The sequence below is a fragment of the Pelophylax lessonae genome (genome assembly GCF_965119305.1).
Source record: "Pelophylax lessonae genome assembly, chromosome: 5".
NCBI lineage: Eukaryota > Metazoa > Chordata > Amphibia > Anura > Ranidae > Pelophylax > Pelophylax lessonae.
In genome coordinates, this window is record NC_138772.1 from 210,032,428 (window position 1) to 210,059,442 (window position 27,015).

At 42.1% G+C, this 27,015-nt stretch overlaps 1 protein-coding gene across 2 annotated transcripts in view; it reads left to right on the forward strand.

Moving 5' to 3' along the window:
- The window catches only part of PDE1C (phosphodiesterase 1C), an 899,304-nt gene that overhangs the window by 205,100 nt on the left and 667,189 nt on the right, over window positions 1–27,015 (forward strand). For both annotated transcript variants that reach the window (XM_082258063.1, XM_082258064.1), the window contains exon 2: window positions 8,621–8,671. In XM_082258063.1, coding sequence (XP_082114189.1) covers window positions 8,621–8,671 — 51 coding nt within the window. The remainder of the gene's footprint in view (window positions 1–8,620; window positions 8,672–27,015) is intronic.

Consider the following 27,015-nt stretch of genomic DNA (forward strand, 5'->3'; position numbering starts at 1 on the left):
ACTGGAGGTTCTTTTCCGCCTCAAATAACTCTCTGAACCTCCAAATTCCAGGTCCCAAATAAGAAAATATCAATCTCGATAGGATTGTAAGTTATTCCTTTCCTTCCTCTCTGATAAGACTACACCAGAATCTCTCACCCTGCATGGATGAGAACCCCTGAGTACACCAGCGGCACACAAATAATTCCCCTTAAAGGGACCACAACCCATGGATGATTGAAATATAACGCTCATTCAAGACCCATCTTTGGCATCCTATACATATTTTATCCTCTTTAAAAAGTCACTTCCTAAATCAGTCTGGCAATACCTATAACTTTGAGTTAGGTTTCTACTGAGAAAAGCAGGAAAAAGAGTAATTTGAGGTACTAATAAAATGAGAACGGTTTCATACCTAAGCAATATTTCTTTTTGAATTGAACTTTTATTAGGTAAAATCATAAAATAACAATCAGAGTAAAAATACCTTGTCCATCTTAGTGATTTGATCCCAAATGATTAAAATAACATTTAATTCAAAATCTAACCTCTGAGTAAATATCATCATCTAACCTTATCTGAACCTTTTTTTTTAAACAGAGACAGTTATAAATGCCTTATATATATATATAAATTTAAAGTTGATGTGATATTTTCAACGGCCAATGTTACATGAAATGTCACACTCTATTAATATGGTTGCTATGCATTTTAAAAAGATTGACAGTTGAGTTGAATTCAGTTAGACCTGAACTGCAGGCAAACAGCTAAATAAGTTGAAATATAAAGATAAGAGCTTCTTTACATGCCAAATGATTTGCAATTTTGTCTATCCAGATTTATAAAGCTCAACCCCACAGCACAGCCATGCCAAGCAGAGGAGGGAACCTGATCTTCCTCTGCTGCAGATTCACTTATAAATACAGGCCCCCAAAACCTACCCTTTCCCAGTGACTGGACAGTAAAAGGAAAGGAGAGTGTAAAGCATACTGCATGCTAAGTTCATTTAAGATACTTACTCTGTGTGCCTTAAAAAAAAAAAAAAAAAACATTAAGGGCTCGTTCACACAGGCGATCCGATCAGATCCGCCTGTCGGTTTTTTAGGCGGATCTGATTGGATCCTCCATGCAGTTCTATGGGGCAGCGGATGTCAGCGGAGACACCTCCACTGACATCCGCTGCCATCCGTATCCGATCCTGTCCGTGAAATCTGGACGGATGGAAACCCTATTTTTACATCCGTTCAGGGATCGGATCAGATCAGATGAGAGCGGACAGGCGGTCCGCTCTCATCCGATCCCCACATAGAGAGCAGCGGGGGCTGTGACACCTCCCTCTCCGCACTGCAAGCAGAGAGGGAGCTGTCATCCGCCGGCTCAGCGGAGATCTGCGGATCGATCCCCGCTGAGCAGCACAGATCCGCCTACGGAGGCGGACCGTGTGAAAGAGCCCTTAATGTGTATTATTGAATACAGAGATGCATTCATGTGTGTCTTTTATATCAGCCTGGAAGCTTTCAATTTCAAAGAATGTCATACACTGCATGGCCAAAAAAAAAAGGCGCCACCTTAATTAAGCAACTAACTAAACTTAGCATGCAGTAACTATCCTATTGGATAGTTACTGCATGTGCCCAAAGAATGAGGTCAGCTGACTACTTGAATATACTGAATGACCAGATTATTCCATTAATGGATTTTTTCTTCCTTGATGGCACGGGCATATTCCAAGATGACAATGCCAGGATTCATCAGGCTCAAATTGTGAAAGAGTGGTTCAGGGAGCATGAGACATCATTTTCACACATATATTGGCCACAAAGAGTCCAGAACGTAAACCCCATTGAGAATCTTTGGGATGTGCTGAAGAAGGCTTTGTGCAGTGGTCCCACTCTCCCATCAATAATTCAAGATCTTGGTGAGAAATGAATGCAACACTGGATGGAAAAAAATCTTGTGACATTGCAGAAGCTTACTGAAACAATGCCAAAGCAAATGCGTGCCGTAACCAAAGCCAACAAAATATTAGAGTGTGGCATATTTGGGGGATCCCCTTGGGGTGGGACTTTAAAGGCCACTCAAAAATGTGCAATTGAAAGAATATTAGGTATATATAAATTTTATTACACAAAATATATCAAAAAATGAACATACAATAATGTACAGTAGGACTGATAAAATTGGCAAGACTGGTATTTATAAAAAGGTGTACATATCACTCAACCAACTATTCCGTGCAAGATCCGACGTTTCAAGGTGAAAAACCTTTCACCTTGAAACGTCGGATCTTGCACGGAATAGTTGGTTGAGTGATATGTACACCATTTTATAAATACCAGTCTTGCCAATTTTATCAGTCCTACTGTACATTATTGTATGTTCATTTTTTGATATATTTTGTGTAATAAAATTTATATATACCTAATATTCTTTCAATTGCACATTTTTGAGTGGCCTTTAAAGTCCCACCCCAAGGGGATCCCCCAAATATGCCTATCATATCGGGATGTGGCACTCATATCTAGGAACACAGCGGGAGCACACCCATATAAATATTAGAGTGTGTGTCCTTTTTTTTTTTGGTGGCAACTTTGTTTTTGGCCAGGCAGTGTATTTTTTTTTCTTTCAAAAATTTGATTATGTAAACTGAAACCAATTTCAAATTTTAACTTCTGTTTTTTTCTTACCCATTTTGCTGGTGCTCTTAAAAATGGGCTAAAGTGACTCATTCTTATACTTGTTTAGCGTTCTTCTGGATGGGTAATGTAAAACCCTCCCTTACCAAATTAAAGGGCTAAAGCATGTTGTTAGGACACTTGCCTTTGCTAGGTGAAAGATTGGGATTCTTTGCAATAATGTCCATGCCTCCACACGAATAGAGATCCCTGTTATAGAGAGGATCTTCCTTTCGAGAACTTGTATATCATAGGTTACACTGGTTAAGAAGATATGATATCCTCCTGTACCATCCCATGTACATTGTAATATAAATGTAAAATATGCAAACACACATACAAGAAATAAATTAATAATTAATATGAGTTTATCAAGTCAAGAACAATTTGCATGTAAGCATCCAATTACTGGTGAAGGAATATGTGTGATGCATCACTTCTGGGTGTGTGTGATTAAAAGAAGATATTCACCAACATTTGGAAGGCAGGGGCCACTAGAGATGTAGACATCTGTTACAGGTCCCTGGGATGTTCAGCAGATGATGAGTCCTGTGCAGCTTTCAATGGATAAGTGTCCGTCGGCTATGGCTAATACCTCAAAATAGTGGATGCTGAATGGACAGTCATTGGAAACCACTGGACTGACGTAGCATTAGCCCCTCTGCTACCGGACCTCTGGTTATATAAATGTGGTTGTTGGATGCACTAGTCCCTCTGTCACCAGACCTCTAGTTATATAAATGTGGTCGTTGGATTCACTAGTCCCTCTGTCACCAGACCTCTAGTTATATAAATGTGGTCGTTGGATTCACTAGTCCCTCTGGCACCAGACCACTAGTTATATAAATGTGGTCGTCAGATTCCTATCCACAGTATTGCTGCACTTTATCTCACTTTAGGCCTCTAAATTAAGCACTGTCAAAGTATCCAATGACCAGGATATAAATGAACAGTCTGAGTCTAAGAGTTACTAAGAGTTACTAAGAGATACTAAGAGTTCAGAATATTCATTCTCCAGATACATTCAATAATCTCGCTCGGGTGAGTTGCACACTCTAGGTAAACTGTATTGCTGAGCTCTTAAATGTCCAGGTTACAAAATACTACTATATTAGTTCAACCCAGCCTGCTCTACATAAGTAAAAATACACTGAAGAGTAGTCAAGTAAATTATGAGCTTCTGCTCAAAAATATCAGGAGGAACATTAACGGTTATAAATGGATACTTTAAAGTGAAATTTCACACTCGTCCCAAAAGATACAACAGAGGCATCTTTAGAAACATTTAACAATGGCAATCTGCAAAAGATACTTCCAGATAATTGCAGGCTTTTTCTTCTGTGCTGTTCTATTTGTTTTTTTTTCTCCTTCCTATTCTTCTCATGGTGGCCTTTTCATTAAGGGAAAAGGAATCCATCTCCCTTTATTTTCTGGAACACTGCCTGGAACTGTGGCTCTGGGTCCTGGAATGTCTGACAGTGAATGACATATGAAGGGGGGGGGGGGTGTTAGTGGTGATTTAGCCTTCCCAAGATGCAGCTGTGAGGCCAGGACTACATCGTCAGTGTCTTACTGAACTGGGAAGTACAAAACAGTAATTGTGATTAAAGCAAAAAAAATTGTAATTCTTGTTTAACCACTTAAGCCCCAGAAGATTTTACCACCTTCCTGACCAGGGCCTATTTTGCGATTCGGCACTGTGTGACTTTAACGGACAATTGCGCGGTAGTACGATGCTGTACCCCAATGAAATTGACATCCTATTTTTCCCACAAACAGAGCTTTCTTTTGGTGGTATTTGATCACCTGTGCGATTTTTTGATCATGCGCTATAAACAAAAAAAGAGTGACAATTTTGCAAAAATAACAATATTTTTCTAATTTTTTTATATGAAATTCCCCCCCAAAAAAATGTAAAAATCAAACATTTTTAACATTTTAGGCCAATTTGTTTTCTGCTACATATGTTTGGTAAAAAAAAAAATCACAAAAAGCGTATTTTGATTGGTTAACTAACTAAAGGAAAGATTTTTGTCATTTTTATTGGGTTTTTTTTAACGAGTAATAACAGCGATCTGCGATTTTTTTGCGGGATTGCGACATTGCGGCGGACAGAACGGACCCTTGACTGACATTTGACACTTTTGGGGGTACCAGTGACATTACTACAGTAATCAGTGCTATACATATGCACTGTTACTCTAAAAATGACACTGGCAGGGAAGGGGTTAACTTTATTTGAGAAGGAGGGGTTAAGTGTGTCCCTAGGGGCGTGTTTCTAACTGTGATTGGATGTGGCTTGTGATGTAACAGCAGAGATCTATGGTCCTACATAGCAGGACTGTATGATCTGTGCTGTTACACAGAGGAGAATGACAGGTGACTTTGTTTACATTAGCCACCTGCCTTTCTCCCGGCGGACATCGGGTCCGCCACTCACATGCGTGGGGTGCCTCACAGGCTAGCGACGTAGTACTATGTCACTTTGCCTGTGAGGGGCTGACTGCCGACGTAAATCAACGTTAGGCAGTCGGCAAGTGGTTAACAAATGTAGGATGATTTTATATCATCATACAGAGCTACATACTGATATGATTTTTAGGAAAAGTGGAGCTTCCAATAATACAGCCAAAAATGCCTGTATGGTGTCTATTTAGAAGTTTTCATCAGCACATGCAGGCTTCAATCTTTCCTCTTCTACATGTGCTTCTTTTCCTAAGCTACAGGGTTTCCTTTAAGGTCCTTAGATGCGGGTTCACTCTTTCTGTCTCTCAACTTATTGGTGGTTACTCAGCAACCTGTAACCCAGTGCTGTATAATAATAAACACGATCAATACTCACAGGAGCTAAAAGGCATTTCCTAGCTCTCATACACTTGCACTTGTGCAGTTGTATCAGTGTATTGTGTTAGACCTTCACTCAGAAAGTGTTTGGCAGGGACCATGTGGGTGGTACCACTCACCCTGCATGTGGGGATACCTTTCTCTGTGCACCCACTCACCAACGCCCAGGACCATCATGTGAAAGTCTAATAATAAAGAACTATAGGCAAAACTTTTTTTTTTCATTTTAAATAGAGCAAGGAAGGGTTAAAACCCCTGTCAGATTTTTTTTGGTCATTTGTGTTCCGTTGCACAGATTTCCTTTAATTTCCTGTCCCATTGCGAAACAGGAAGTGAGGGGAAATCAATGCAAATCAGGGAATTCCTTGAGGCCCCTCAGGTCACCATAACTAGTATCCCCATTGGGAGATTTCCCCTCTATTACTTTTCTGGGGACAACTCAAAATTTAGGATTTTCTTTTACTTTCACTTTCAATGATAATGGTAAACAGGACAAATAGAGAGGGTGAATCTCTCTAATAGGGGCACAGACAGCAGTAACTGACAGGTGTTCTAATCCCTCTCCACTTTATTTAGAACCAAAAATTTTTTTTACCTTTAGGTATACTTTAAGACAGTCCTGCCTTAGAGATGAGCAGTGACACCGTGCGCAGTAAGTACAGAGTTTCTCTGAAAGATGCTGTCCCATGTCACTACACACCTTGTGTGATGTACAGTATATTGCAATTAGGAGGAACACAGCTGAGCCCGTGCCCTCTCCACCAGTCCAGCATACCTCACTCCCAGTAACAGAATGGGGTTCCCAACAAGCACATAGAGTGGACCTCATGCATGCACTTGTTAACGTGGGTTTGTTTCCTGTTGCTACAGGAAACCGACTACTAGGCAGTGAGCCAGAACATTGACCCTCTCGCTACTGGATGACCCATCACCCATAACAGGGACCACGCTTTTCATCTGGCTACAGTGTACCTTGCATTAGTCCTTGGTTACCCATAGCAACTGCCTTTCTCCTCTTCCAATTGCCAACCACCTAACTGGGAAACGGCGGCATTACCTTGACATTTAATACCGGGGTTATGGCTGCCGCTAGATGGCATAATCCCAGTATTGAAATTTCTGCCAGGGGCTGTTTTTTGATCTGAGCAGCTGATCCACCACTGGATCATTTTTAGATGCCGCGGGAGGGGTGTCCCCCTCCCTCCCCACCACTTTCCGGTGGTTCTGAGGCTTACCTGCCAGTTTGGGAAGCCCGAGAACCGATACAGCGCTGGTGGTGGCTGGTCACAGAGATGAGCAGAGGAAAGATGGCCTCCTCTAATCTCTATGGCTTAGGAGAACTGAAGCAACATCATGACATCACTTCCATTTCGGTCCAATGTAAACAATGCCATTTTTTTAAAGCACTAGATCAATGTTTTTTTTTTTTTTTTTTTTAAATCTAATGCTTTCTATTGTAGAGGAGACATGTTGGGTCTTTTTGACCCCAGATCTTTCTATAAAAAGGACCTGTCATGCTTTATTGTTGTCACAAGAGATGTTTACTTCTCTTGTGACAGCAATAAAAGTAATTCAAAAAAATTAAAATGACAGTGTAAAAATAAAAAAAAAATATTAAAAGAATAATATAAAATTTAAAGCCATCCACATCCCCCCGTGCTCGCGCTGAAGGGTGAAAGTAGGTTACGCCCACATGTGTAAACAGTGTCCACACCATACGTAAGGTATCACAGCGGACATCAGAGCGACAGCAATAATTCTAGAACTAAACCCCCTCTGTAACTAGTAACCTGTAAAAATGTTTAAAGCGTTGCCTATGGAGATATTTAAGTATTAGTTTATCGCCATTCCACAGAAATGCACACTTTTAAAGCATAACATGCTAGGTATCTATTTCATCATTTCATTTCAGGTATCTAACATCATCTTTTATATTTTACGAAAAAATTGGGTTATATATTGTGTTTTTTTTTTTTTATTCCTTAAAGTGTAATTTTTCCCTAAAAATTGCATTTGAAAAACCGCTGTGCAAATACCGTGTGACATAAAGAATTACATTTTATTCTCCAGGGCCTCTGATCAAAAAAATATATAATATTTGGTGGTTCTAAGTAGTTTTCTAGCAAATCAATACAGATTTTTACTTGTAAAAAGTGTCAGGATAGACCTGGTCCTTAAGTGGTTAATTTGCATAGTAGACCTTTTGTAGTAGCTGAGTTTCATACCACACATGTGCTTTACTGACCCAAGTTTTTTGAATACATCAGAACCAACATGCACCCATTTAAATAACTTCAAGATATAACTAGAGAATCATAACACTCTTTTACACGTTTTTCCTCGTATAGTTACCAGGCACACATCTTCCCCTTTATTAGTGAAACTAGAATCATCTTACATATGTTTTTCTACACATTGTCTAATATAGAACTCTCTACCCCAGTCTTCCCGACTATCTCCTACCCTGTCTACTTTTGGGTGATCTCTAAAAATCTAAAATTCTCTTCAGAGAAGCCTATCCTACCTTCAGCTAACAACTGAATCTTTTATTTATCCCATCAGCTCATCTTTTACAATTATTACCTTTGGTTCTACTTGCCCCATCCCTATTAGATTGTAAGCGCTCAACAGCAGGGCCCCCTAATCCTCTTGTATTGAATTGTATTGTTACTGTACTGTCTCCCTTTATATTGTAAAGCACCGCACAACCTGGTGGCACTTTATAAATCCTGTACAATAATATTAATCAAAATAATTATTGTAAGCTGGGTGAAAATCAAACACAGGTTGGGACCCTGCTTGTAGGTTTTCGGTGATCTGCAGGTAACAGTTAGGCTGCTGGCCTAGGTGTTCCTCTACATCTGAGTGATTCTTGGCTCAGGTTATCTACTGCTTCTGATATATGGTATATACTGAGAGATTCTACTGTTGCCTCTCTGTTACCATGCCTTAATGCATAATTTTCTAGACTGTTATCTCTTTGTTGCTATGTATAAATGCATAATTTTCTAGCTGGTGTAAGGTAAGTATTTAAAATAATCACTATTTTATAAAAATGGTTGCTTGAGTGTACATGTAATGCTACAGTAATTACAGTAATACGTTTGTGTTCATTTTTTTAGTTGCAAATGAAGCTGGCGACAAAAATGCACGGCCCCTGGCAAGATTTGCAAGTAAGTATCAAGCTATCTTCATTACCTCAATTATATAACAAATATACAGTCCTATGCAGACGTGATGTTAGTAGAGACATCCAGTCCTTCTAGTTCTCGTGCACTCAATATGAGTGTACTGTCACCAGGCCTTGTGTGATTCGCTCCCCAATAGAGCTTGCACTCACCAGATCTCTGAATGTCTTATACCTTGTATTAACACTCCCTATTCATCTAAAGTCACAATGGACACAATAGCTCTCCCATCCATAAAAGGAAACAAGCTACATAGGGTAATATTGCTTAAACTTTTATTACGTAAAACAAAACCCTCCTCCTTAAATGCACTTACAAACAATTAAAATATCACAGCATAACACAGCATCAAGCAGCTGAATAGCAGTGAATACAACTGCATATGACCTGCTCAGCCTACACAATCTCATTCACCGATCCTTGGTGTAACGCTGAGAGCTGAGAGAGGTGATTCCCAGATAGAGTTCGAGCTGCTGGCAGTGTTGGGTGTCACGTGGTCACGCCCAGACGCGTTTCATCATTACGACTTCTTGGCCACATGATGCAACAACCCATACTTATAGCTGTCTCTGGCAATTAACTCTGCAGGGTATCCAAAGATATTCATCAGCACTATACACTCCCAGGTGAAATAGCTTTCATTTAGAGGAACTGGACGTGATCTAAACGATCTTGCAATCGAAGCATGTATGATCACATCAATCTCATAAACAAACTAATGAAAGTAAGTAAACATGCTCAATCAGATCACATCCATCTCCAACACATATATATTAACACATGTGCATACAAATTACTTATAATGCATACAATTTGCCACATTTCTTTAAAAATTATATATACATTTATATGAATCAAAACTAAAACTAATTATAAAAAAAATGGGCAAAAATAACAAAATTATTTATAATCACTTATAATCACTTATAAAACAATTCAAATCCAATTCCACATTCAAGTGTCTATCAAATAAATCCATTTGGTTTCTCATTTAGATAAATCCTTAACCCTATTAGCACCTCTCCAAACTGGGTGGGTCATATCGATCCCCCAAAACTTCAAGCCTGAGGGATCTCTCTTGTGTTTTTGCCTAAAATGTAAAGATACATTGTGATCTTTATAACCTATGCTAATGTTGCCTATATGTTCAGACACCCGTTTACCTAGTGTTCATTTCGTACGGCCAATATACATTAACCCGCAGGAACATTCTAGAGCGTACACCACATGAGTGGATTAGCTGTTCCGATCAGCAGATTTAAAGTAAACTTTGATAGTCAATTGATTATTCTGTTTCATGATACTAACATCCACATAGTTGACCTGTTCCCTACTCCAGTGGTGCTCCAATGTTGTGTTATTATTATTATTGATGTTCAAATGATTCATAGACTCCAATAGCGATGTTTCCGAGCCACCCCAGATAAAGAACAGGTCATCTATAAACCTTTTATAAAACAATAGTTCAACCCTCTTTCGACCAAAGACACATTTGTCCTCGCATGTACTCTTAAACAGCTTGGCGAGGCTGGGCACAAATTTCGCACCCATCGCCACCCCCCTCTTCTGAGTGTAGAATTTCCCATCATACCAGAAGTAATTGTGTGATAAGCAAAAATTGAATGCCAACATCAAACCTTCTTTTGAACCTAAGGTCCTCCCTTTGAATAAACGTCCAATTCAACGCTAATAGTACATCCTCGTGCTAAATAAATTAATCATGTATAGCGATGATACATCTACGGTAACTAAAAATACCTCTAAATGATCTGGTAGTGACATTCCTTTTAAAAGCTGTAAAAAATTCTTAGTGTTTTTTAAATAAGCTTTTTTATGTATTACATTAGTTTGTAGGAATTTATCTAAATACTGTACTACAGGACAGAACCACTTTCTATCACTTATATAACACTTGTTCTCCCCATGTCCTGTAGATTCCTGCATTAGGCAAAGGGACGCACACACGTTCCTTTCACAGCTTGTGATAAGCTTTACTATTTTTCCTGTTGCAGGAAAATACTAGTTTTTAGGAATGTATTCAACTATGTAGTTGAGGATATCAGTATTACAAAAATATGTAGCCACAATACACTGGCACATTTTTGCAGGATTAATAAGCGAATGTGTGTGTATCTACTGTGTGTGTGTGTGTGTATATACTGTATATATATATATATATATATATTTATATATACATATATATATACAGGTATACACTCACTGGCCACTTTATTGGGTACGCCCTGCTAGTATTGGGTTGGACCCCCTTTTGCCTTCAGAACTCCCTTAATTCTCCATGGCATAGATTCAACAAGGTGTTAGAAACATTCCTCAGAAATTTTGGTTCAAAGTGACATAATAGCATCACGCAGCTGACTGTAGAGGCCACTGGAGTACAGTGAGCTCATTGTCATGTTCAAGAAACCAGTGGTGAGATGATTCAAGTTTTGTGATATGGTGCATTATCCTGCTGGATGTAGCCATCAGGAGATGGGTACACTTTAGTTATAAAGGTATAGTCAGCAACAATACTCAGGTAGGCTGTGGCGTTTAACCACTTCTGGACTGGAAGGTTTTACCCCCTTAATGCCCAGGCCATTTTTTGCGATATGGCACTGTATTATTTTAACCACTTCAATACCGGGCACTTTCACCCCCTTCCTGCCCAGGCCAATTTTCAGCTTTTAGTGCTGTTGCATTTTGAATGAACTCTCAAGTGTTAAACGCTCCTAGAGCTTAGGTGCATTTACACGCGCTCAGCATTTTTTTCTGCTGTATCGATTCTCTTCTGAACGCGCAAGTGATGTTTTCTTTCTGCCTCTAAATGCTCCTGCCTATACTGTACACTGCAGGTGCACTTTAAATACATTTGCTTTAGATCTGAGGGGAAGCTCTGAAATGAGGGGAAGCTCTGCTTATTTCTATCATCCAATCATTTACAAGCAAAAATGCTTTTTTTTTTTTTTCCTTGCATGTGAATGGGTATTCTTTGCAAAGTGAAGCTTTACCAAATTTACTAAGCTCTGGCGCAAGTGCACAGTATATTTGCCTTTAGTAAATCAACCCCATGGGCTAACATGGAGGGACATTTAGAGGCAATTTGGCATTTTTGATGCCCAGTGTGCCTTAAATGCTGACAATGTTCAATACAGTTATCCTATGTAGCCCACCCCCTGAGGAGCCGCTGGTTTGATGAGTCCTTTGAAACATAATAAGGCAGAATAGTACAAACTATAACAAAGATAAAATAATACAGTTTCCTATACAGAGCACTTCTAAATCACCATTGGGCACAAGGAATTCCACTGTAGGGGACCAGGCCCAGATTTTCCTTCGACTAGCTTCGGCTGTAACCAGGCCAGTATAAGGACAGCCAAATGCAGAAAAATATAAACCCTAGAAACTATGCCTTAGGTCCTGAGTTTGAATCTGGCAGGTCCTAAACTGCCTGCAGGACTTAAATAAATGAGAACATGGCTATATGGTTAAAGGAGAAGTAAAGCCAAAGCTCATGGGCTGTACTTCTATGGATCACAAGTGTGCAGTTCATTCTGCACTCCTGTGACTCATTTTCTGCAGACAGCAGGCTAAAGCCCATTGTTAAATATGTGAAAAAAGTGCGCTGATTCAAATATGGGTATTCTGCTACCTTAGAGTGAATATGAATAAGATGTGCAAATAGAAATCAGGTGCGCTAACCCAAAAACATGTACATAACACAGCATATAAACATATACATGTAGGTGATAAAAACAAAGTATATCAGAATAAATTTGACAAGTGTAAATCAAAAAGTGAGTCAAGTGAATCACCAGTGTGTCTCAAACAATAGTGTCCAAAAGAATGTGATAAACAGTCCAATTGATAATAAATCCAGAAATTCGTGCTGTAAACACAATTTAACTCAGGAAGGTGCAAGCCACGTGATAGAAAGGTTCAGCGTCCCACCACCAGCTTAGCTCCTTACCAGACGATGGAAATATAAGGGCATATAAGGATATCCCTGCTCCAGAGATCATGCAGCTACAAGAGGATTCCAAGTCACCCAGGTGACACTGTTACACACAGGTAGTATCTAGACTCTTACCAGACAGAACATAGACGCAAGCCTGGAACTATCCTGTAATGTGGTCCTGCATGGAATCACTGTACGGTGGATGGCTGTTAGGATCTCGGGTGTCTTTTACTTCAACAGTAAGGGGACACAACAGAGGGGACCGCCATGGTGCATTATCCAACAGTAATTTATTAAATCAGAAGGAAAAGCACTTACAATATCGTAGACAATATTCATAGGGTTCCCTTAGAGATGAAGCAGGTAACGGTGGCCGCCTGCAGTGCGGTCCGTCGTATCGGTCTATTCGTGATGACGCGGCGCCTCCTCTCAGACGCGTTTCCCCTGATTGGGCATCCACTGAGATAGGAGGTGGAGCCCGCGTCATCACTTCCGCCCTTAAATGTTAGCTCAGACAAGTACTTCCGGTGTCTGCAACGTCAGTACTTTGCCCCACGGACTCTCAGCCAGTAAATTTCATTGGTCAGACGTCGGATTTTCCACAATAGGGCACTTTATTCTCATATTCAGAAGCTTCCTAATAAACATCAAGAAGCTTGATTCAGAATATGCCCAATGCGAAAAAATCAAGCCGTTCACCGGAAGTATTTGTACCACATGATTTCCTATATCTAGTCTAGATAACACATCGCATATGCAAATGAGTAAAAAAGAGAGCATTTCCGGTGTCCGCAAAGTATGCCCTGTTAGGTAGTAAAGCCGATATCCAATTGGATGATAGAAAATCCAATGTGGATAATCCGACGTCTGGCCAATGAAATTTACTGGCCGAGAGTCCATGGGGCAAAGTACTGACGTTGCAGACACCGGAAGTACTTGTCTGAGCTAACATTTAAGGGCGTAAGTGATGACGCGGGTTCCACCTCCTATCTCAGTGGATGCCCAATCGGGGGAAACGCGTCTGAGAGGAGGCGCCGCGTCATCACGAATAGACCAATACGGCGGTCCGCACTGCAGGCGGCCACCGTTACCTGCTTCATCTCTAAGGGAACCCTATGAATATTGTCTACGATATTGTAAGTGCTTTTCCTTCTGATTTAATAAATTACTGTTGGATAATGCACCATGGTGGTCCCCTCTGTTGTGTCCCCTTACTGTTGAGGTAAAAGACACCCGAGATCCTAACAGCCATCCACCGTACAGTGATTCCATGCAGGACCACATTACAGGATAGTTCCAGGCTTGCGTCTATGTTCTGTCTGGTAAGAGTCTAGATCAGGGGTGTCAAACTCATATTCATTGCGGGCCGCATCAGCATTATGGTTACCCTCAAAGGGCCGGTTATATCTGTAAGATTAGATGTCCAGAGCACCCCATGCCCCCTTACACCTTTACATGAGATGTCAAGAACCCCGCCCCCCCCCACCATCAGAAGTCAAGAGTCACCTACCCTTCCTTACATCACAATGCACCCCCTTATCTTGTGCTGCTGCCAGAAAGAAGATGCGAGTGGATCTGGGAAGAAGTGCAGGGTCTGGAGGAGAACCAGAGGAGGGCTGGAGTCCGCTTCCAGAGTCTGCTGAATGCTGAGACCAGGGGAGGCAAAAGCAAGGTGGTGTTGTAGCTGCACAGGGAGGTGAAGGATCTGCAGGAGGAGTTCTGCCCTCCTCTCTGCTGCGGACTTCTGAAAAGGGGGAGTGGGCAAATATGAGCCTTTCTGCAGCTGCACAGAGGAGTACAGGATCTGGCAAAGGAGTTCTGTCCTCCCTGCTGCCGACTACAGGGACAAGGTGGGGGCAGCGACCAGGGGAGGTGCGAGGGCCACATGAAATGGCCTGGGGGGCCGAAATCGGCCCACGGGCCTTGTGTTTGACACCTGTGGTCTAGATACTACCTGTGTGTAACAGTGTCACCTGGGTGACTTGGAATCCTCTTGCAGCTGCATGATCTCTGGAGCAGGGATATCCTTATATGCCCTTATATTTCCATCGTCTGGTAAGGAGCTAAGCTGGTGGTGGGACGCTGAACCTTTCTATCACGTGGCTTGCACCTTTCTGAGTTAAATTGTGTTTACAGCATGAATTTCTGGATTTATTATCAATTGGACTGTTTATCACATTCTTTTGGACACTATTGTTTGAGACACACTGGTGATTCACTTGACTCACTTTTTGATTTACACTTGTCAAATTTATTCTGATATACTTTGTTTTTATCACCTACATGTATAGGTTTATATGCTGTGCTACAGTATGTACATGTTTTTGGGTTAGCGCACCTGATTTCTATTTGCACATCTAAAGCAGCCCATTGTTGGCTGATGTCACAGAGCCGGTCCAGGCTCAAGCAAAATCACGGCAATAAAGTTGGGATCCATCCACATGCCTGGACCGGCACCTGGCTTAGCCTCTCAGAGAGCTGCTGAGAGCCTGAGCTGGCTGCTCCCACTCTCTCCACAGCCCAGTGCTCCAGTGAGCACAGGGGGGGGGGGGGGGCAGAGAGGGATGACTGACGGTCACCAGCTCTCTGCTCAGAGAGCACAGAGAACCGAGTGATCAGCGGTGTAAGTTCGCTTAAATCTCAGTGTTAGAGCCGGCGGGGGAACAATGCTGCATTCACCTAGATAATTACGATTAGGGAAAAAAATCCAAACCCATACTTTTCTTTTAAAGTCTATGAGATCCTCCAAGTAGGGAGGAATTACCTTCAGCATAAAAAAAAAACAAGAGGAAAAAATATTTGCTTCCTGCTGGTGTGGTTGGAGCTTGTATGGTGGTCCACTAGTGACGTGACTAGGTAGCTTCTGATGGCCCCCTCAATTATAGGTAGTCGAGATTTGTTGAATGGTTCTGGTTGGAGGTTCTTGAACAAGGTTTAACAGTAACAGATACTAGGAGGGATAGGCTGGAGCCCAAATGATGAGGTATTCAAGAGTAGGTGAGGTATCTCCTCTCAGCTGTGTAAAGCTAGGTAAAATGGTGCCTGATGAGCCTAGTAGCAAGCTGAGTAACTGAGGTCTCAATAAGTTTTGCAATATGCAATGTTTGACAGATTAAGAACCCTATCACCGGCCCTGCACTTCAGAAGTGGGTTACAACGATGGAGGGGCCCCTCTTGGGATGGTGGCATGTGCTCCGGTGAACCCACTCTGGATAGCTGCAGTGGAAGAAGTTAACTGCCAAACCCGCTTGACAATGCTGCAAGTACTGATGCTAACCGGCTGCCCAAATTCTGCAAGGCTGCAGACATAGCGACGGGGCTGCTCTGGTGCGTGAGTGCCCAGTGCCTTAGCACTCTCCCCTGGACATGCTGCTTCCTCTCCAGTCTGGTGCTAAAATACCACAATCTACGCCAAGCAGCCCACAAAGTTCTCATCACTCTTCCTGTTTAGAGCACCACGCTCCATTGGGATTGTAGTTTCCTCCCCATAAGGGCAATGCCGCTTGTCCTACATCTCCCATAATACTTGTTGCAATGGTATTTCTCCAGGGGCAATACAGTTACTCAGCTGCAAAAGAACATGGCCTCCTGTATAAGTTAGTGACAATGGTGTAGAACTGCAGACTGCCTGTCCCAACAGACTTTTTACCTGCGTAATGATGAGGGCTGGGATGGCTGAGTAAGTTAGGGCGGAGAATAGGTGTTATGTTATGATGACTGAACAACTTTGCCTCCAAACAGAGTTTTTCAAGTATACAGTGGGGTATAGCCTGAAAACTCCAAGTGTTGGACAGAACCCACGACCCATGTGGCCATGTAGCCATGCTGTGTTAAAATTCAGAGGCATAAAAAGGGACAAGGATTAGACAGGAGTCGCATGGCTTTTTACACCTTTTCTAGACTACACCAGCTTTCAGATACTAAGAGCAAGAGCTCTTAGGAGCTCCTAATAGTAAGAGCATTGGTTCTAAAGCTAAAATTTCTTTTTTTTTCTTTGTCACAAGAACAACGATTCTGTGTTACTCCAGTCAACTATTTTATAGTTTTGAACAGGGAGAGATCAGTATCATATTGTTCTCTGTGGCCTCTTTTGGGTAGATATTAATCCTTAGTCCATTCTATATATAAAAAAAAGGCTAGTGTTCCACTTTGTTCCCTGCTGAATTCATCTTGGTCTAGCCAGATACTGGTCACAGTGGTAATTTTGTCGTCAAATTTCAATTTAGTTTTAATCATAGTCTTTAGACTATGCCATTTTAGTTTTGGTCAAATTTTAGTCATTTGAATTGAAGCTGAATTTTATTTTCGTTTAGTTTTCCTCCCTGAAAACATGCAGCTGATGAAAGCTATTTTCATTGACGAAATGTACACTACTGGTTGAACTAATGATTTTTAGACAACAACACATGTACACTAGTGTTAAGTATTATCACATACAGCATCAGGTACAAAATGTTTGGTAAAAAAAATGTAGTAGTAAAAATTCTGAATACCAACCTCAGAGATACATGCAAGATTTCCAGTTGTGGTAGCATTATTACATATTACCACACGATGGCACTATAAGTCTTGCAGTAAAGAAAGATCTTAGAGCACTGGAAATGTTATTTAAAAAAAAAAAGAAAAACAAAGCAGATATTGCCAGTAATTAGGATCATAAAAATAAGGGCATTTAAATTAACTAATTACAATATGGAACACGGTATTGTACCATATTGTAAAGAAAGCTACTGTAAATATTTAATTATTTTACGAAATATGGCTTTTATTTATTTTAGTATAATAGGGATTTAGTATTTCAGGAAAAAATTCAGGAGAATTTGGCATTGACTGGCATATACTCTATATATTTTGGCTCTCTGTTTAAGGCTGTCCCACTTTTTTTTGAAGCAGTGCACTTATTTATTGCAATAGAATGAAGTTTGACGCGATAAAAGTCATTATTGTGTTTGTCTAGGCAGAGGATAAAAGAGGAAAAAGTCTCTTTGAAGACATACTATAATGCTCCTCAATAACAATACTTAGGGCCTGTTGCAATATCAGTACTGGCACCAAGTTTATTTGATTGAAACTGTGAAGAACGTAAAAGCATCTTATAACCTACCCAAGATGATCATCGGGGTGGGAAGGAGAAAGCTGGCTTACACTCTCTTTGTACTTATGCTGTCATAAAGATACAGCTGGGGGTCTCTCTAAAGATATATTTAGTGCTCTTGCCCTGAACTGGATAATTGTAATATATAGCCCTGATGTAGCCAGCTGAGCGACAATTCATTTTTCAGGTCTGTTCTGGCTTTCCTTAAAGGCGATGTAGAGCCAAAGCTAGATTGGCTGTACATCTCGTATAGGATCACAGAAGTGCAATTCGTTTTGCACTCCTGCTACCCGTTTTCAGCAGAGAGTGGACTGAAGTCTGCTCTTTGCTGACATCACGGATATCAGTGCAGGCATCACATCATCGCGACAATGGAAGTCGGGATCTGCCAGGTGGCTGGACTGACACCCGGCTCAGCCTCCCAGCAGGCCGCTGAGAGCCTGAACCGGTCGCTCCCTGCCCCTCCACAGCTCAGGGCTCCAGTGAGCAAGGAGGAGGCAGAGCGAAGAGCTGTCAGAACTGAGCGATCTGCGGTATCCGATCGCTCGATTCTCAGTGCAGAGGCGTCGGGGGAAAGATACAGCATTGGACCAATGCTGCATCAACCTAGGTAAGTATAATACTCAAAAAACCCAAAAGCCATACTTCTCTTTTATACATGGTGCTTGAATGCTTCTGCCTGCTTCCTGAAATAGTGTGGAAGGATCAGTCACTGGATCATGAACAGTTTTCTGACCTAAGGCAATCCCTGGGAGGTTGTCCCATAAGGTGTGGCTGGGGAAAAGATATATATTTAGGAGGATCTGATCAGTCTTTATCTAGCCTCTCCTGTGACCTTTCCCCTGAGAGAGGGCCTGTGTGAATGTGTTTCAGAGAACTACTGCTCCTAGGCCTCAGCATGTGCTATGGGCCCAGGGTCATAAGGAAAATTGCCGGAAAGAAAGTTGCCTATGGAAGCTTGGCTGGAGAGGTGGGACCCTTTATGCCTGAAGCTCCTGGTGTGTAATTACATCTTGAGGATGAGAAACAGGCCTGGACTGGGATAAAAAATAGGTCCGAGCATTTTAGACTGTATCACATATTTAATATTTGACATGAGATGCCCAGTTTGTCATTAGAAATAGAATATAATTTATATGTTATCCGAGTCGTCCATGTAACAGTTTTACTATGCTTTGATGTTGCCAGTAGATAGATAGATCTACTTCCTTCAGCGAGGTGGCAATGCTGATCAGAGAGACCAGAGGTACAGGCCGCCATTGACAGACCAAAGGGACAGGCCACGGATGACAGACCAGAGTGACAGGCCATGGATGACAGACCAGAGGGACAGGGCACTGGGGGCAGACCAGAGAAACAGGGCATGGTAAGGATAATGGAGAAAATGAGGGGAGAGGTTGCAGCTGAGGAATTCCTACTGGATTAAAGGTGATTTTAGATCTTACTGTAAAAAGGGGTCAAACTCCTCTGGTGAGTTTATAGCTACCACTTGAGCACTAGTGGTAAAGACTAAAAAGGATATCTCCATACTGAAGCACTTATCTGATGTTTGGAATTATCATACTGCACTTTTTAGTACTTTTTTTGCATACTATTTGTACGCTACTGTGATTGCAGCTGTGCATAGGAACCAATCAGCTTCTAACTTCAGCTTGTTTAATTAAGCTTTAACAATAAAACCTAGAAGCTGATTGGTTACCATGCACAGCTGAATCAGATTCTGTTGTGTGCACCAGCTTTGTAAAATCTCCCCCAAAGTTTCTGAAGCTGGACCTCAGCTAACAAATTTCTAATGTTTGCTGCAGGGTAAATCCTGCTTTTAAGTTTGCGCCAGAACTAAAAGGTGAAACACACTGGACCTCAGTTGCAATATTTTAGACAGGCGTAATCAACAGGGGGAATAGCAACTGTCCCACAACATAAAAAGGAGGTAAGACAGACACAAGCAGGGAGGTCCAAGACATCAGGCCAGGCCATCAAGCCATTTGGAGGCATCCTCAGGTGTGGTGAAAAACTGCACCTTCCCGCCACTGACTACTCAGAGTTTGGCTGGATAGAGCATACTGTAAGGCAAATTCTTATGAGGTAGCCTCCATTTGACCGTGGTAAAGGCGGCCCGTTGTTTTTGTGTGGCTGCAGAAAAATCAGGGAAGATGGAGATAGTGTTCCCATTATATTTTAGTTCGCCCAAAGTGAATTTGTTCTTTATACCTGAAATGCAGGCCCTTAAAAAGGAGTCTAGGCGGGACACCTGAGCATAGTGGGAGTAATAGTACCCGGTGAGCCCATTCAATGGCAAAAAGAGCAGAGAAAGTATAGGATGACATCGTAGACTTAAGCCAAGTCTCTATAAAGTATTCCAGATCTTTGCCCTCTGACTCCTCTGGAAAGTCAATAAAATGTAAGCTATTAATTCTGTCCTCCAGGTCACTCAATTTGGAGGCATGGTCTATAGCAGATTGTTGTAAAGAGGGGACATCGACGTGTATGGGATCCTTCACATCACTATTGCGCTGTTCTGTCATCCTACCCTGGATTGTTTGCATATCATGTTTAAGGATAGATAGGTCTTCTTTAATCAAATCTATCTTAGCAGTAAGGGTGATTTGACATGAATGAATCAACTCCATACCATGCTTAAGGGTCAGCTCAGCCTCAGGTTGTTGTGAGGAAGTATCAGCAAAATCCTACATTTCAAGAAACAAACTGCCATACTGTCCCCGTTATATTGTGGCCTACCCAAGCTGCTTACATATTGTCCGGCCAATGTACAATACTTGTAGCTATACACTCTAATGTTTATTTCAAGATACAACCTACTTCGCATCACCTTCTATTGTGGAATTAGGTGCTGTTCGGTCACTGTACAACATTTCTGACTAGACTGTATTGTTTGAGAGACAATAATTGTTTTTTCAAAATCTGCCTCACCTCTACCTCTTATATTGCTGCCTTATCAAGCTGCTTAGGTACTGTGCAGCCACTGTACAATATTTGTGACTTTTGGCTCAGAAACAATACAACCTCATGTTTATTTCAAGATAAGATTTGCTTTGTCTCTTCCTCTTACATTGTAGTCTTACACCGCATTCACATTGATTCGACTTGTCAGGCGACTTGTCAGCCTGACAAGTCGCGGTCCTCACGCTCCCACTGTGTAGTACAGGAGCCGTTCTAATAGGAGCGACACAAGTCGCTCTGACTTAGAAAAAGGGTCCTGTACTACTTCGGCGCGACCTGGAGGTGACTTGCATAGACATTCATTCTATGAAGTCTGTGCAAGTCGCGCCGAAGTCACGCTGCACGCGACTTCACAGGTCGCCCCCTAAGTCGGAGCGACCTAATGTGAACAGAGGCTTAATAAGTTGTTTACATACTATCCAACCACTGTACAATATTTGCTGCTATTGTCCTATTGTTGATAACATACTAATGTTTATTTTAGGATAAAACCATGCTGCTTATATACTGTCTAGGCACTGTACAATTTTTATGAATATTGTCTCTCAAATAACTCCAATATTTATTTCAAGATAAAAATCATCTCTACCTCTTATATTGCACTGGTGTTTCTATTTTATACTTTCTTAGGGCTTTAACCCTTTTAAGGCTACTGCAATATGTCATAAGGCAGCGCCCGCTGAAAGATTTAGGCTGGGTTCACACTTGAATGGTTTCCCCGCATTCAATTGAATGGTTTCCCCGCATTCAATTCGCATGACAGGAGACTGTTACCAGGTCTCAAGGGAGCAGGTTCACGCAGCTCTGGGGTGGCCTCGGTCCGCAATGGAAAAGGGTTCTATGGGTCTTTGGCTCCATTTCAGGTCCAAATTCAGGCAAAAATTTGGACCTGATTCACACCTGAAACTGAGAATACTGACATATCAGACCCCCTGCTGCAAGCCATGGCCGTAGCTAGTGTGAACCTGGCCTTACACACACTTCATATTATGACTGTCAACTTTCTAATGGCGGCTGTCTCATCTGTGGCCCCAGAACCTGCATAACAGGTATCACTGGGTAAAGGGGAAGGAGGCCAGTGAACTTCCATTCGCTGATCTCCCCTAGCATAACCTCTGAAGCAGCGTGTAAAAAGAAAGAAGTTTATAGAGTGTGATGTGCACTCCATTAATTTCAGTGATAAGGCAGGTGAGACTCTTCCTGTCTCATTAAAACAAACTTCTTATAAAAACTTTATCACATAGGGGACTTTTTGGCCCCTATGTGATATAAATAAAGTTTTAGTGGAACAAAATTAAAAAAATAACATTGCACTCAAGTACTTGAACTCTTAAAAAAAAAAAAAAAAAATGATAGTCCACCCACGTGCCCACACACACTAATGTAAATGCACCTGTTGGGCGTGCCTACATGTGCTACATATTTGCTACACAGTGAGAGCATTAATAGGAAATATTGATAGTTAACTCTAAACTGATAACCCGAAGGGCTTTTAAGGCACCACCTATAGAAAATAGAGGGTGTGAAAGTCCATTGTCATTTTGCAAGCACATGTATATATACTATATTGTCAAAAGTATTGGGATGCCTGCCTTTACACGCACATGAACAATAATGGCAGCCCAGTTTTAGTCTGTAGGGTTCAATATTGGGCTAGCCCACCCTTTGCAGCTATAACAGCTTCAACTCTTCTGAGAAGGCTGTCCACAAGGTTTAGGAGCGTGTCTATGGGAATGTTTGACCATTTTTCCAGAAGAGCACTGTGGGGTCAGGCACTGATGTTGGATGAGGAGGCCCGGCTTGCAGTCTCCCCTCTAATTCATCCCAAAGGTGTTCTATCAGGTTGAAGTCCGGACCCTGTGCAGACCCGTCTACTTCCCCCACCCCAAACTTGTCTTTATAGACCTTGCTTTGTGAACTAGTGCACAGTCATGTTGGAACAGGAAGGGGCCACTCCCAAACTGTTCCCACAAAGTTGGAAGCATAAAATTGTCCAAAGTGTCTTAGTATGCTGGCGCATTCCAGTGAAGGGAACCCCCTCCACCAATCGATTTGGACCAGTGCACAAAGCAAGTTCCATAAAGACATGGGTGAGCAAGTTTGGGGTGAAGGAACTTAATTGACCTGCACAGAGACGTGACCTCAACCCGATAGAACACCTTTGGGATAAATAAGAGCAGAGACTGCATGCCTGGCCTTCTCGTCCAACATAAGTGCCTGAACTCACAAATGTGCTTCTGGAAGAATGATCAAACATTCCCATAGGCACATTCCTAAACCTTGTGGACAGCCTTCCCAGAAGAGTTGAGAATACTTTTGACAATATAGTGTACTGTATATAAAGCTTGATATATTGGGTATCTATGTATTTGAAGCAACCTCATAATTTCTAATTTACCAAAAAATGGGTAATATACTGTGTTTGTGTGCTCCAAAATTATCTTTCTAGTCTTTTTTGTACTGAAATTTTGCACCTCACCGCAATCACCTGCAAATACAGTGCCTTGCAAAACTATTCGGCCCCCTTGAACTTTGCGACCTTTTGCCACATTTCAGGCTTCAAACATAAAGATATAAAACTGTAATTTTTTGTGAAGAATCAATAACAAGTGGGACACAATCATGAAGTGGAACGAAATTTATTGGATATTTCAAACTTTGTTAACAAATAAAAAACTGAAAAATTGGGCATGCAAAATTATTCAGCCCCTTTACTTTCAGTGCAGCAAACTCTCTCCAGAAGTTTAGTGAGGATATCTGAATGATCCAATGTTGACCGAAATGACTAATGATGATAAATAGAATACACCTGTGTGTAATCAAGTCTCCGTATAAATGCACCCGCACTGTGATAGTCTCAGAGGTCCGTTTAAAGCACAGAGAGCATCATGAAGAAATAGGAACACACCAGGCAGGTCCGAGATACTGTTGTGGAGAAGTTTAAAGCCGGATTTGGATACAAAAAGATTTCCCAAGCTTTAAACATCCCAAGGAGCACTGTGCAAGCGATAATATTGAAATGGAAGGAGTATTAGACCACTGCAAATCTACGAAGACCTGGCCGCCCCTCTAAACTTTCAGCTCATACAAGGAGAAGACTGATCAGAGATGCAGCCAAGAGGCCCATGATCACTCTGGATGAACTGCAGAGATCTACAGCTGAGGTGGGAGACTCTGTCCATAGGACAACAATCAGTCGTATACTGCACAAATCTGGCCTTTATGGAAGAGTGGCAAGAAGAAAGCCATTTCTTAAACATATCCATAAAAAGTGTTGTTTAAAGTTTGCCACAAGCCACCTGGGAGACACACCAAACATGTGGAAGAAGGTGCTCTGGTCAGATGAAATCAAAATCGAACTTTTTGGCAACAATGCAAAACGTTATGTTTGGCGTAAAAGCAACACAGCTCATCACCCTGAACACACCATCCCCACTGTCAAACATGGTGGTGGCAGCATCATGGTTTGGGCCTGCTTCTCTTTGCAGGGACAGGGAAGATGGTTAAAGATGGATGGAGCCAAATACAGGACCATTCTGGAAGAAAACCTGATGGAGTCTGCAAAAGACCTGAGACTGGGATGGAGATTTGTCTTCCAACAAGACAATGATCCAAAACATAAAGCAAAATCTACAATGGAATGGTTCACAAATAAACATATCCAGGTGTTAGAATGGCCAAGTCAAAGTCCAGACCTGAGTCCAATCAAGAATCTGTGGAAAGAACTAAAAACTGCTGTTCACAAACGCTCTCCATCCAACCTCACTGAGCTCGAGCTGTTTTGCAAGGAGGAATGGGCAAAAATTTCAGTCTCTCAATGTGCAAAACTGATAGAGACATACCCCAAGCGACTTACAGCAAAAGGTGGCGCTGCAAAGGGGCTTAACTTAAGGGGGCAGAATAATTTTGCACGCCCAATTTTCCAGTTTTTTATTTGTTAAAAAAGTTTGAAATATCCAATCATTTTCGTTCCACTTCATGATTGTGTCCCACTTGTTGTTGATTCTTCACAAAAAATTACAGTTTTGTATCTTTATGTTTGAAGCCTGAAATGTTGCAAAAGGTCGAAAAGTTCAAGGGGGCCGAATACTTTCGCAAGGCACTGTAAAGGAAGATAATAATAATGCTACCATAGTAATAATAACAGTACAGGTTTACCTCACTTTAAGGTGCTTCACTAATACAAAGCCATTCACCCTGAGGGGGCATGTGGCTGGGGATTCAAATTTTACTGCCCCTCCCTCATCCTGGCACCCTAGGGTGTTGACATCAGCCCTGCCAGCCAGCATGGTCTGGAGATGGGGTTCCTGTCCCTAAGGAAAAGGGGGTTCCTGCCCTTAAGGGAGATGGGGTCCCCATTCCCAGGGGAGATGGGGTCCTCATTCTTGGGGAGATGGTAGCCCCGTCCCCAGGGGAGACAGGGTTCCTGTCCCCAAGTCAGAAGGGGTCCCTGTCACCAGGGGAGATGGGGTTCTTGTCCCTAATGGAGAAGTAGTCCCTATCCCCAGGGGAGTGGTGTCCCTGTCCCCAGGGGTGATGGGGTCCCTGTTCCCAAGTCAAAAGGGGTGCCTGTCCCTAGGGGAGATGGAGTCCCTGTCCCCAGGGGTAATAGGGTTCCTGTCCCCAGGGGAGATGGGGTCCCTATCCCCAGGGGAGTAGGGGTCCCAGTCTCTGGTGAAAAGGGGTCCTTGTCCCCAGGGGTGATAGGGTCCCTGTCCGCAGGGGAGATGGGGTCCCTGCCCCCAAAAGAGAAGAGGTCCCTGTCCCCAGGGGAAATGGGTAATAGGGCCCCCCTAATGCAGTGTCCTCTGTACCCCCATAACAGTGTCCTCTGTCCCCCTTCACATCACTCCCATAGTGTCCTCTGCCCCTCCCCCATTGCAGTTTCTTGTGCCCCCCAAAGCAGTGTCCTCTGTCCCCTGCAGCCCTCCTCCACTGTAGTGATCTCTGTACCCCCATAGTGTCATCTGCCCCCCTGCACCCCACCCCACACAAACACACCGTGTAGATAGAAGTCTCCTACCTTACACAGGTGTACAGCAGAGCAGAGATCGGCCAGTATCACAGGGCTGGATGGGGGCTGGAACTGCTAAAGGTAGCTTTTCGCAATTACAGGCTGGTGATTGGTTGCTAGGATTGCCTGGCAACCAATCAATTGCTGATTAATGTGAAAATTTACCTCCAACAGTTCCCGCCCCCATCCAGCCCTGTGATACCAGCCGCTGTACAAAGAAGAAGAGAGGCGCGAAAATGGGCCGAGTGCACGTGGGCACTGACGGGCCGGACATTTAGCGGTGGCGGGCAAGACATTTAGCGGGGCGGGCCAGGCGCGGCTCAGAGGCCGTAGGTTGCCACCCCCTTCTTTAAACTCAATATACAGCACCTAGTGTGCTCAGCCTAAATTAAAGGAATGTGCAAGGATATCTTGAACTTATTTTTCCCCATTTACAGGATTTTATTAAGCAATAGTAAAGGTAACAACTAAACAGTTATAACAGTTTCTAGAAAATATACTGTATATGATATGCATTAAATCAAAGCCTCAACCAGTTGGTCCAGTAGTAAGCTTTTTCATATTTTAAGACTAACAGATCATTTTTAAGCAATGGAAAGGCCCCTAATAACCCAATGTGTGAAAAGGAAGGTATAGCTGATAAGGAGGGTAAGCTAAAGCTGGCCATAGATGGATCAAAATTCATCTGGTTCAGAAGGGACTGGCTGATTATCGATCCATGTATGGCCATTCCCACTTTACAGAAGTTGATCTGACAATCAACTTCTGTCAAATGGTAATGTTGGAATACTTTTCACTGTCAGTTTACTGCAGACAATGAGCTGCATCTGCCGATCAGTGTATTCTGTCAGCAGAGGAGTCCCACTGTCAGAATACAATGCCACAGCGGGAAGGATTTCTCCATGCACTTTGCTTGCATAGATAAAGGAATTCATTAGGCCTGGTTCACACTGATGCATTTTTTAGTGCATTTTAGGTTTTGCAGGAACGCACTGCAGTCCATTTAGCATGGTTTCCTATGGGTCACTTTCACACCTATGCATTTTATGGAAAGGGCCAGGGACTTTTTTTCTGGTTTTTCTGGTTTTTGGTTTCATGGACTTCAATGGATCAAAAACGTGTATTGAAAAACGCAAAATGCACCTAGAATATGCAAACGCCAACCTGCATAGATGTGAATCAGGCCTAAGGGTTTGTTTTTCTGTTTTTTTCCCTATTAAACCAGTGGCTAATAAAAAAACAAATAATTATTATGGTCTGGGACAGGCATGTGACTACAGATAATTATTTAGAGTATAGCTAAA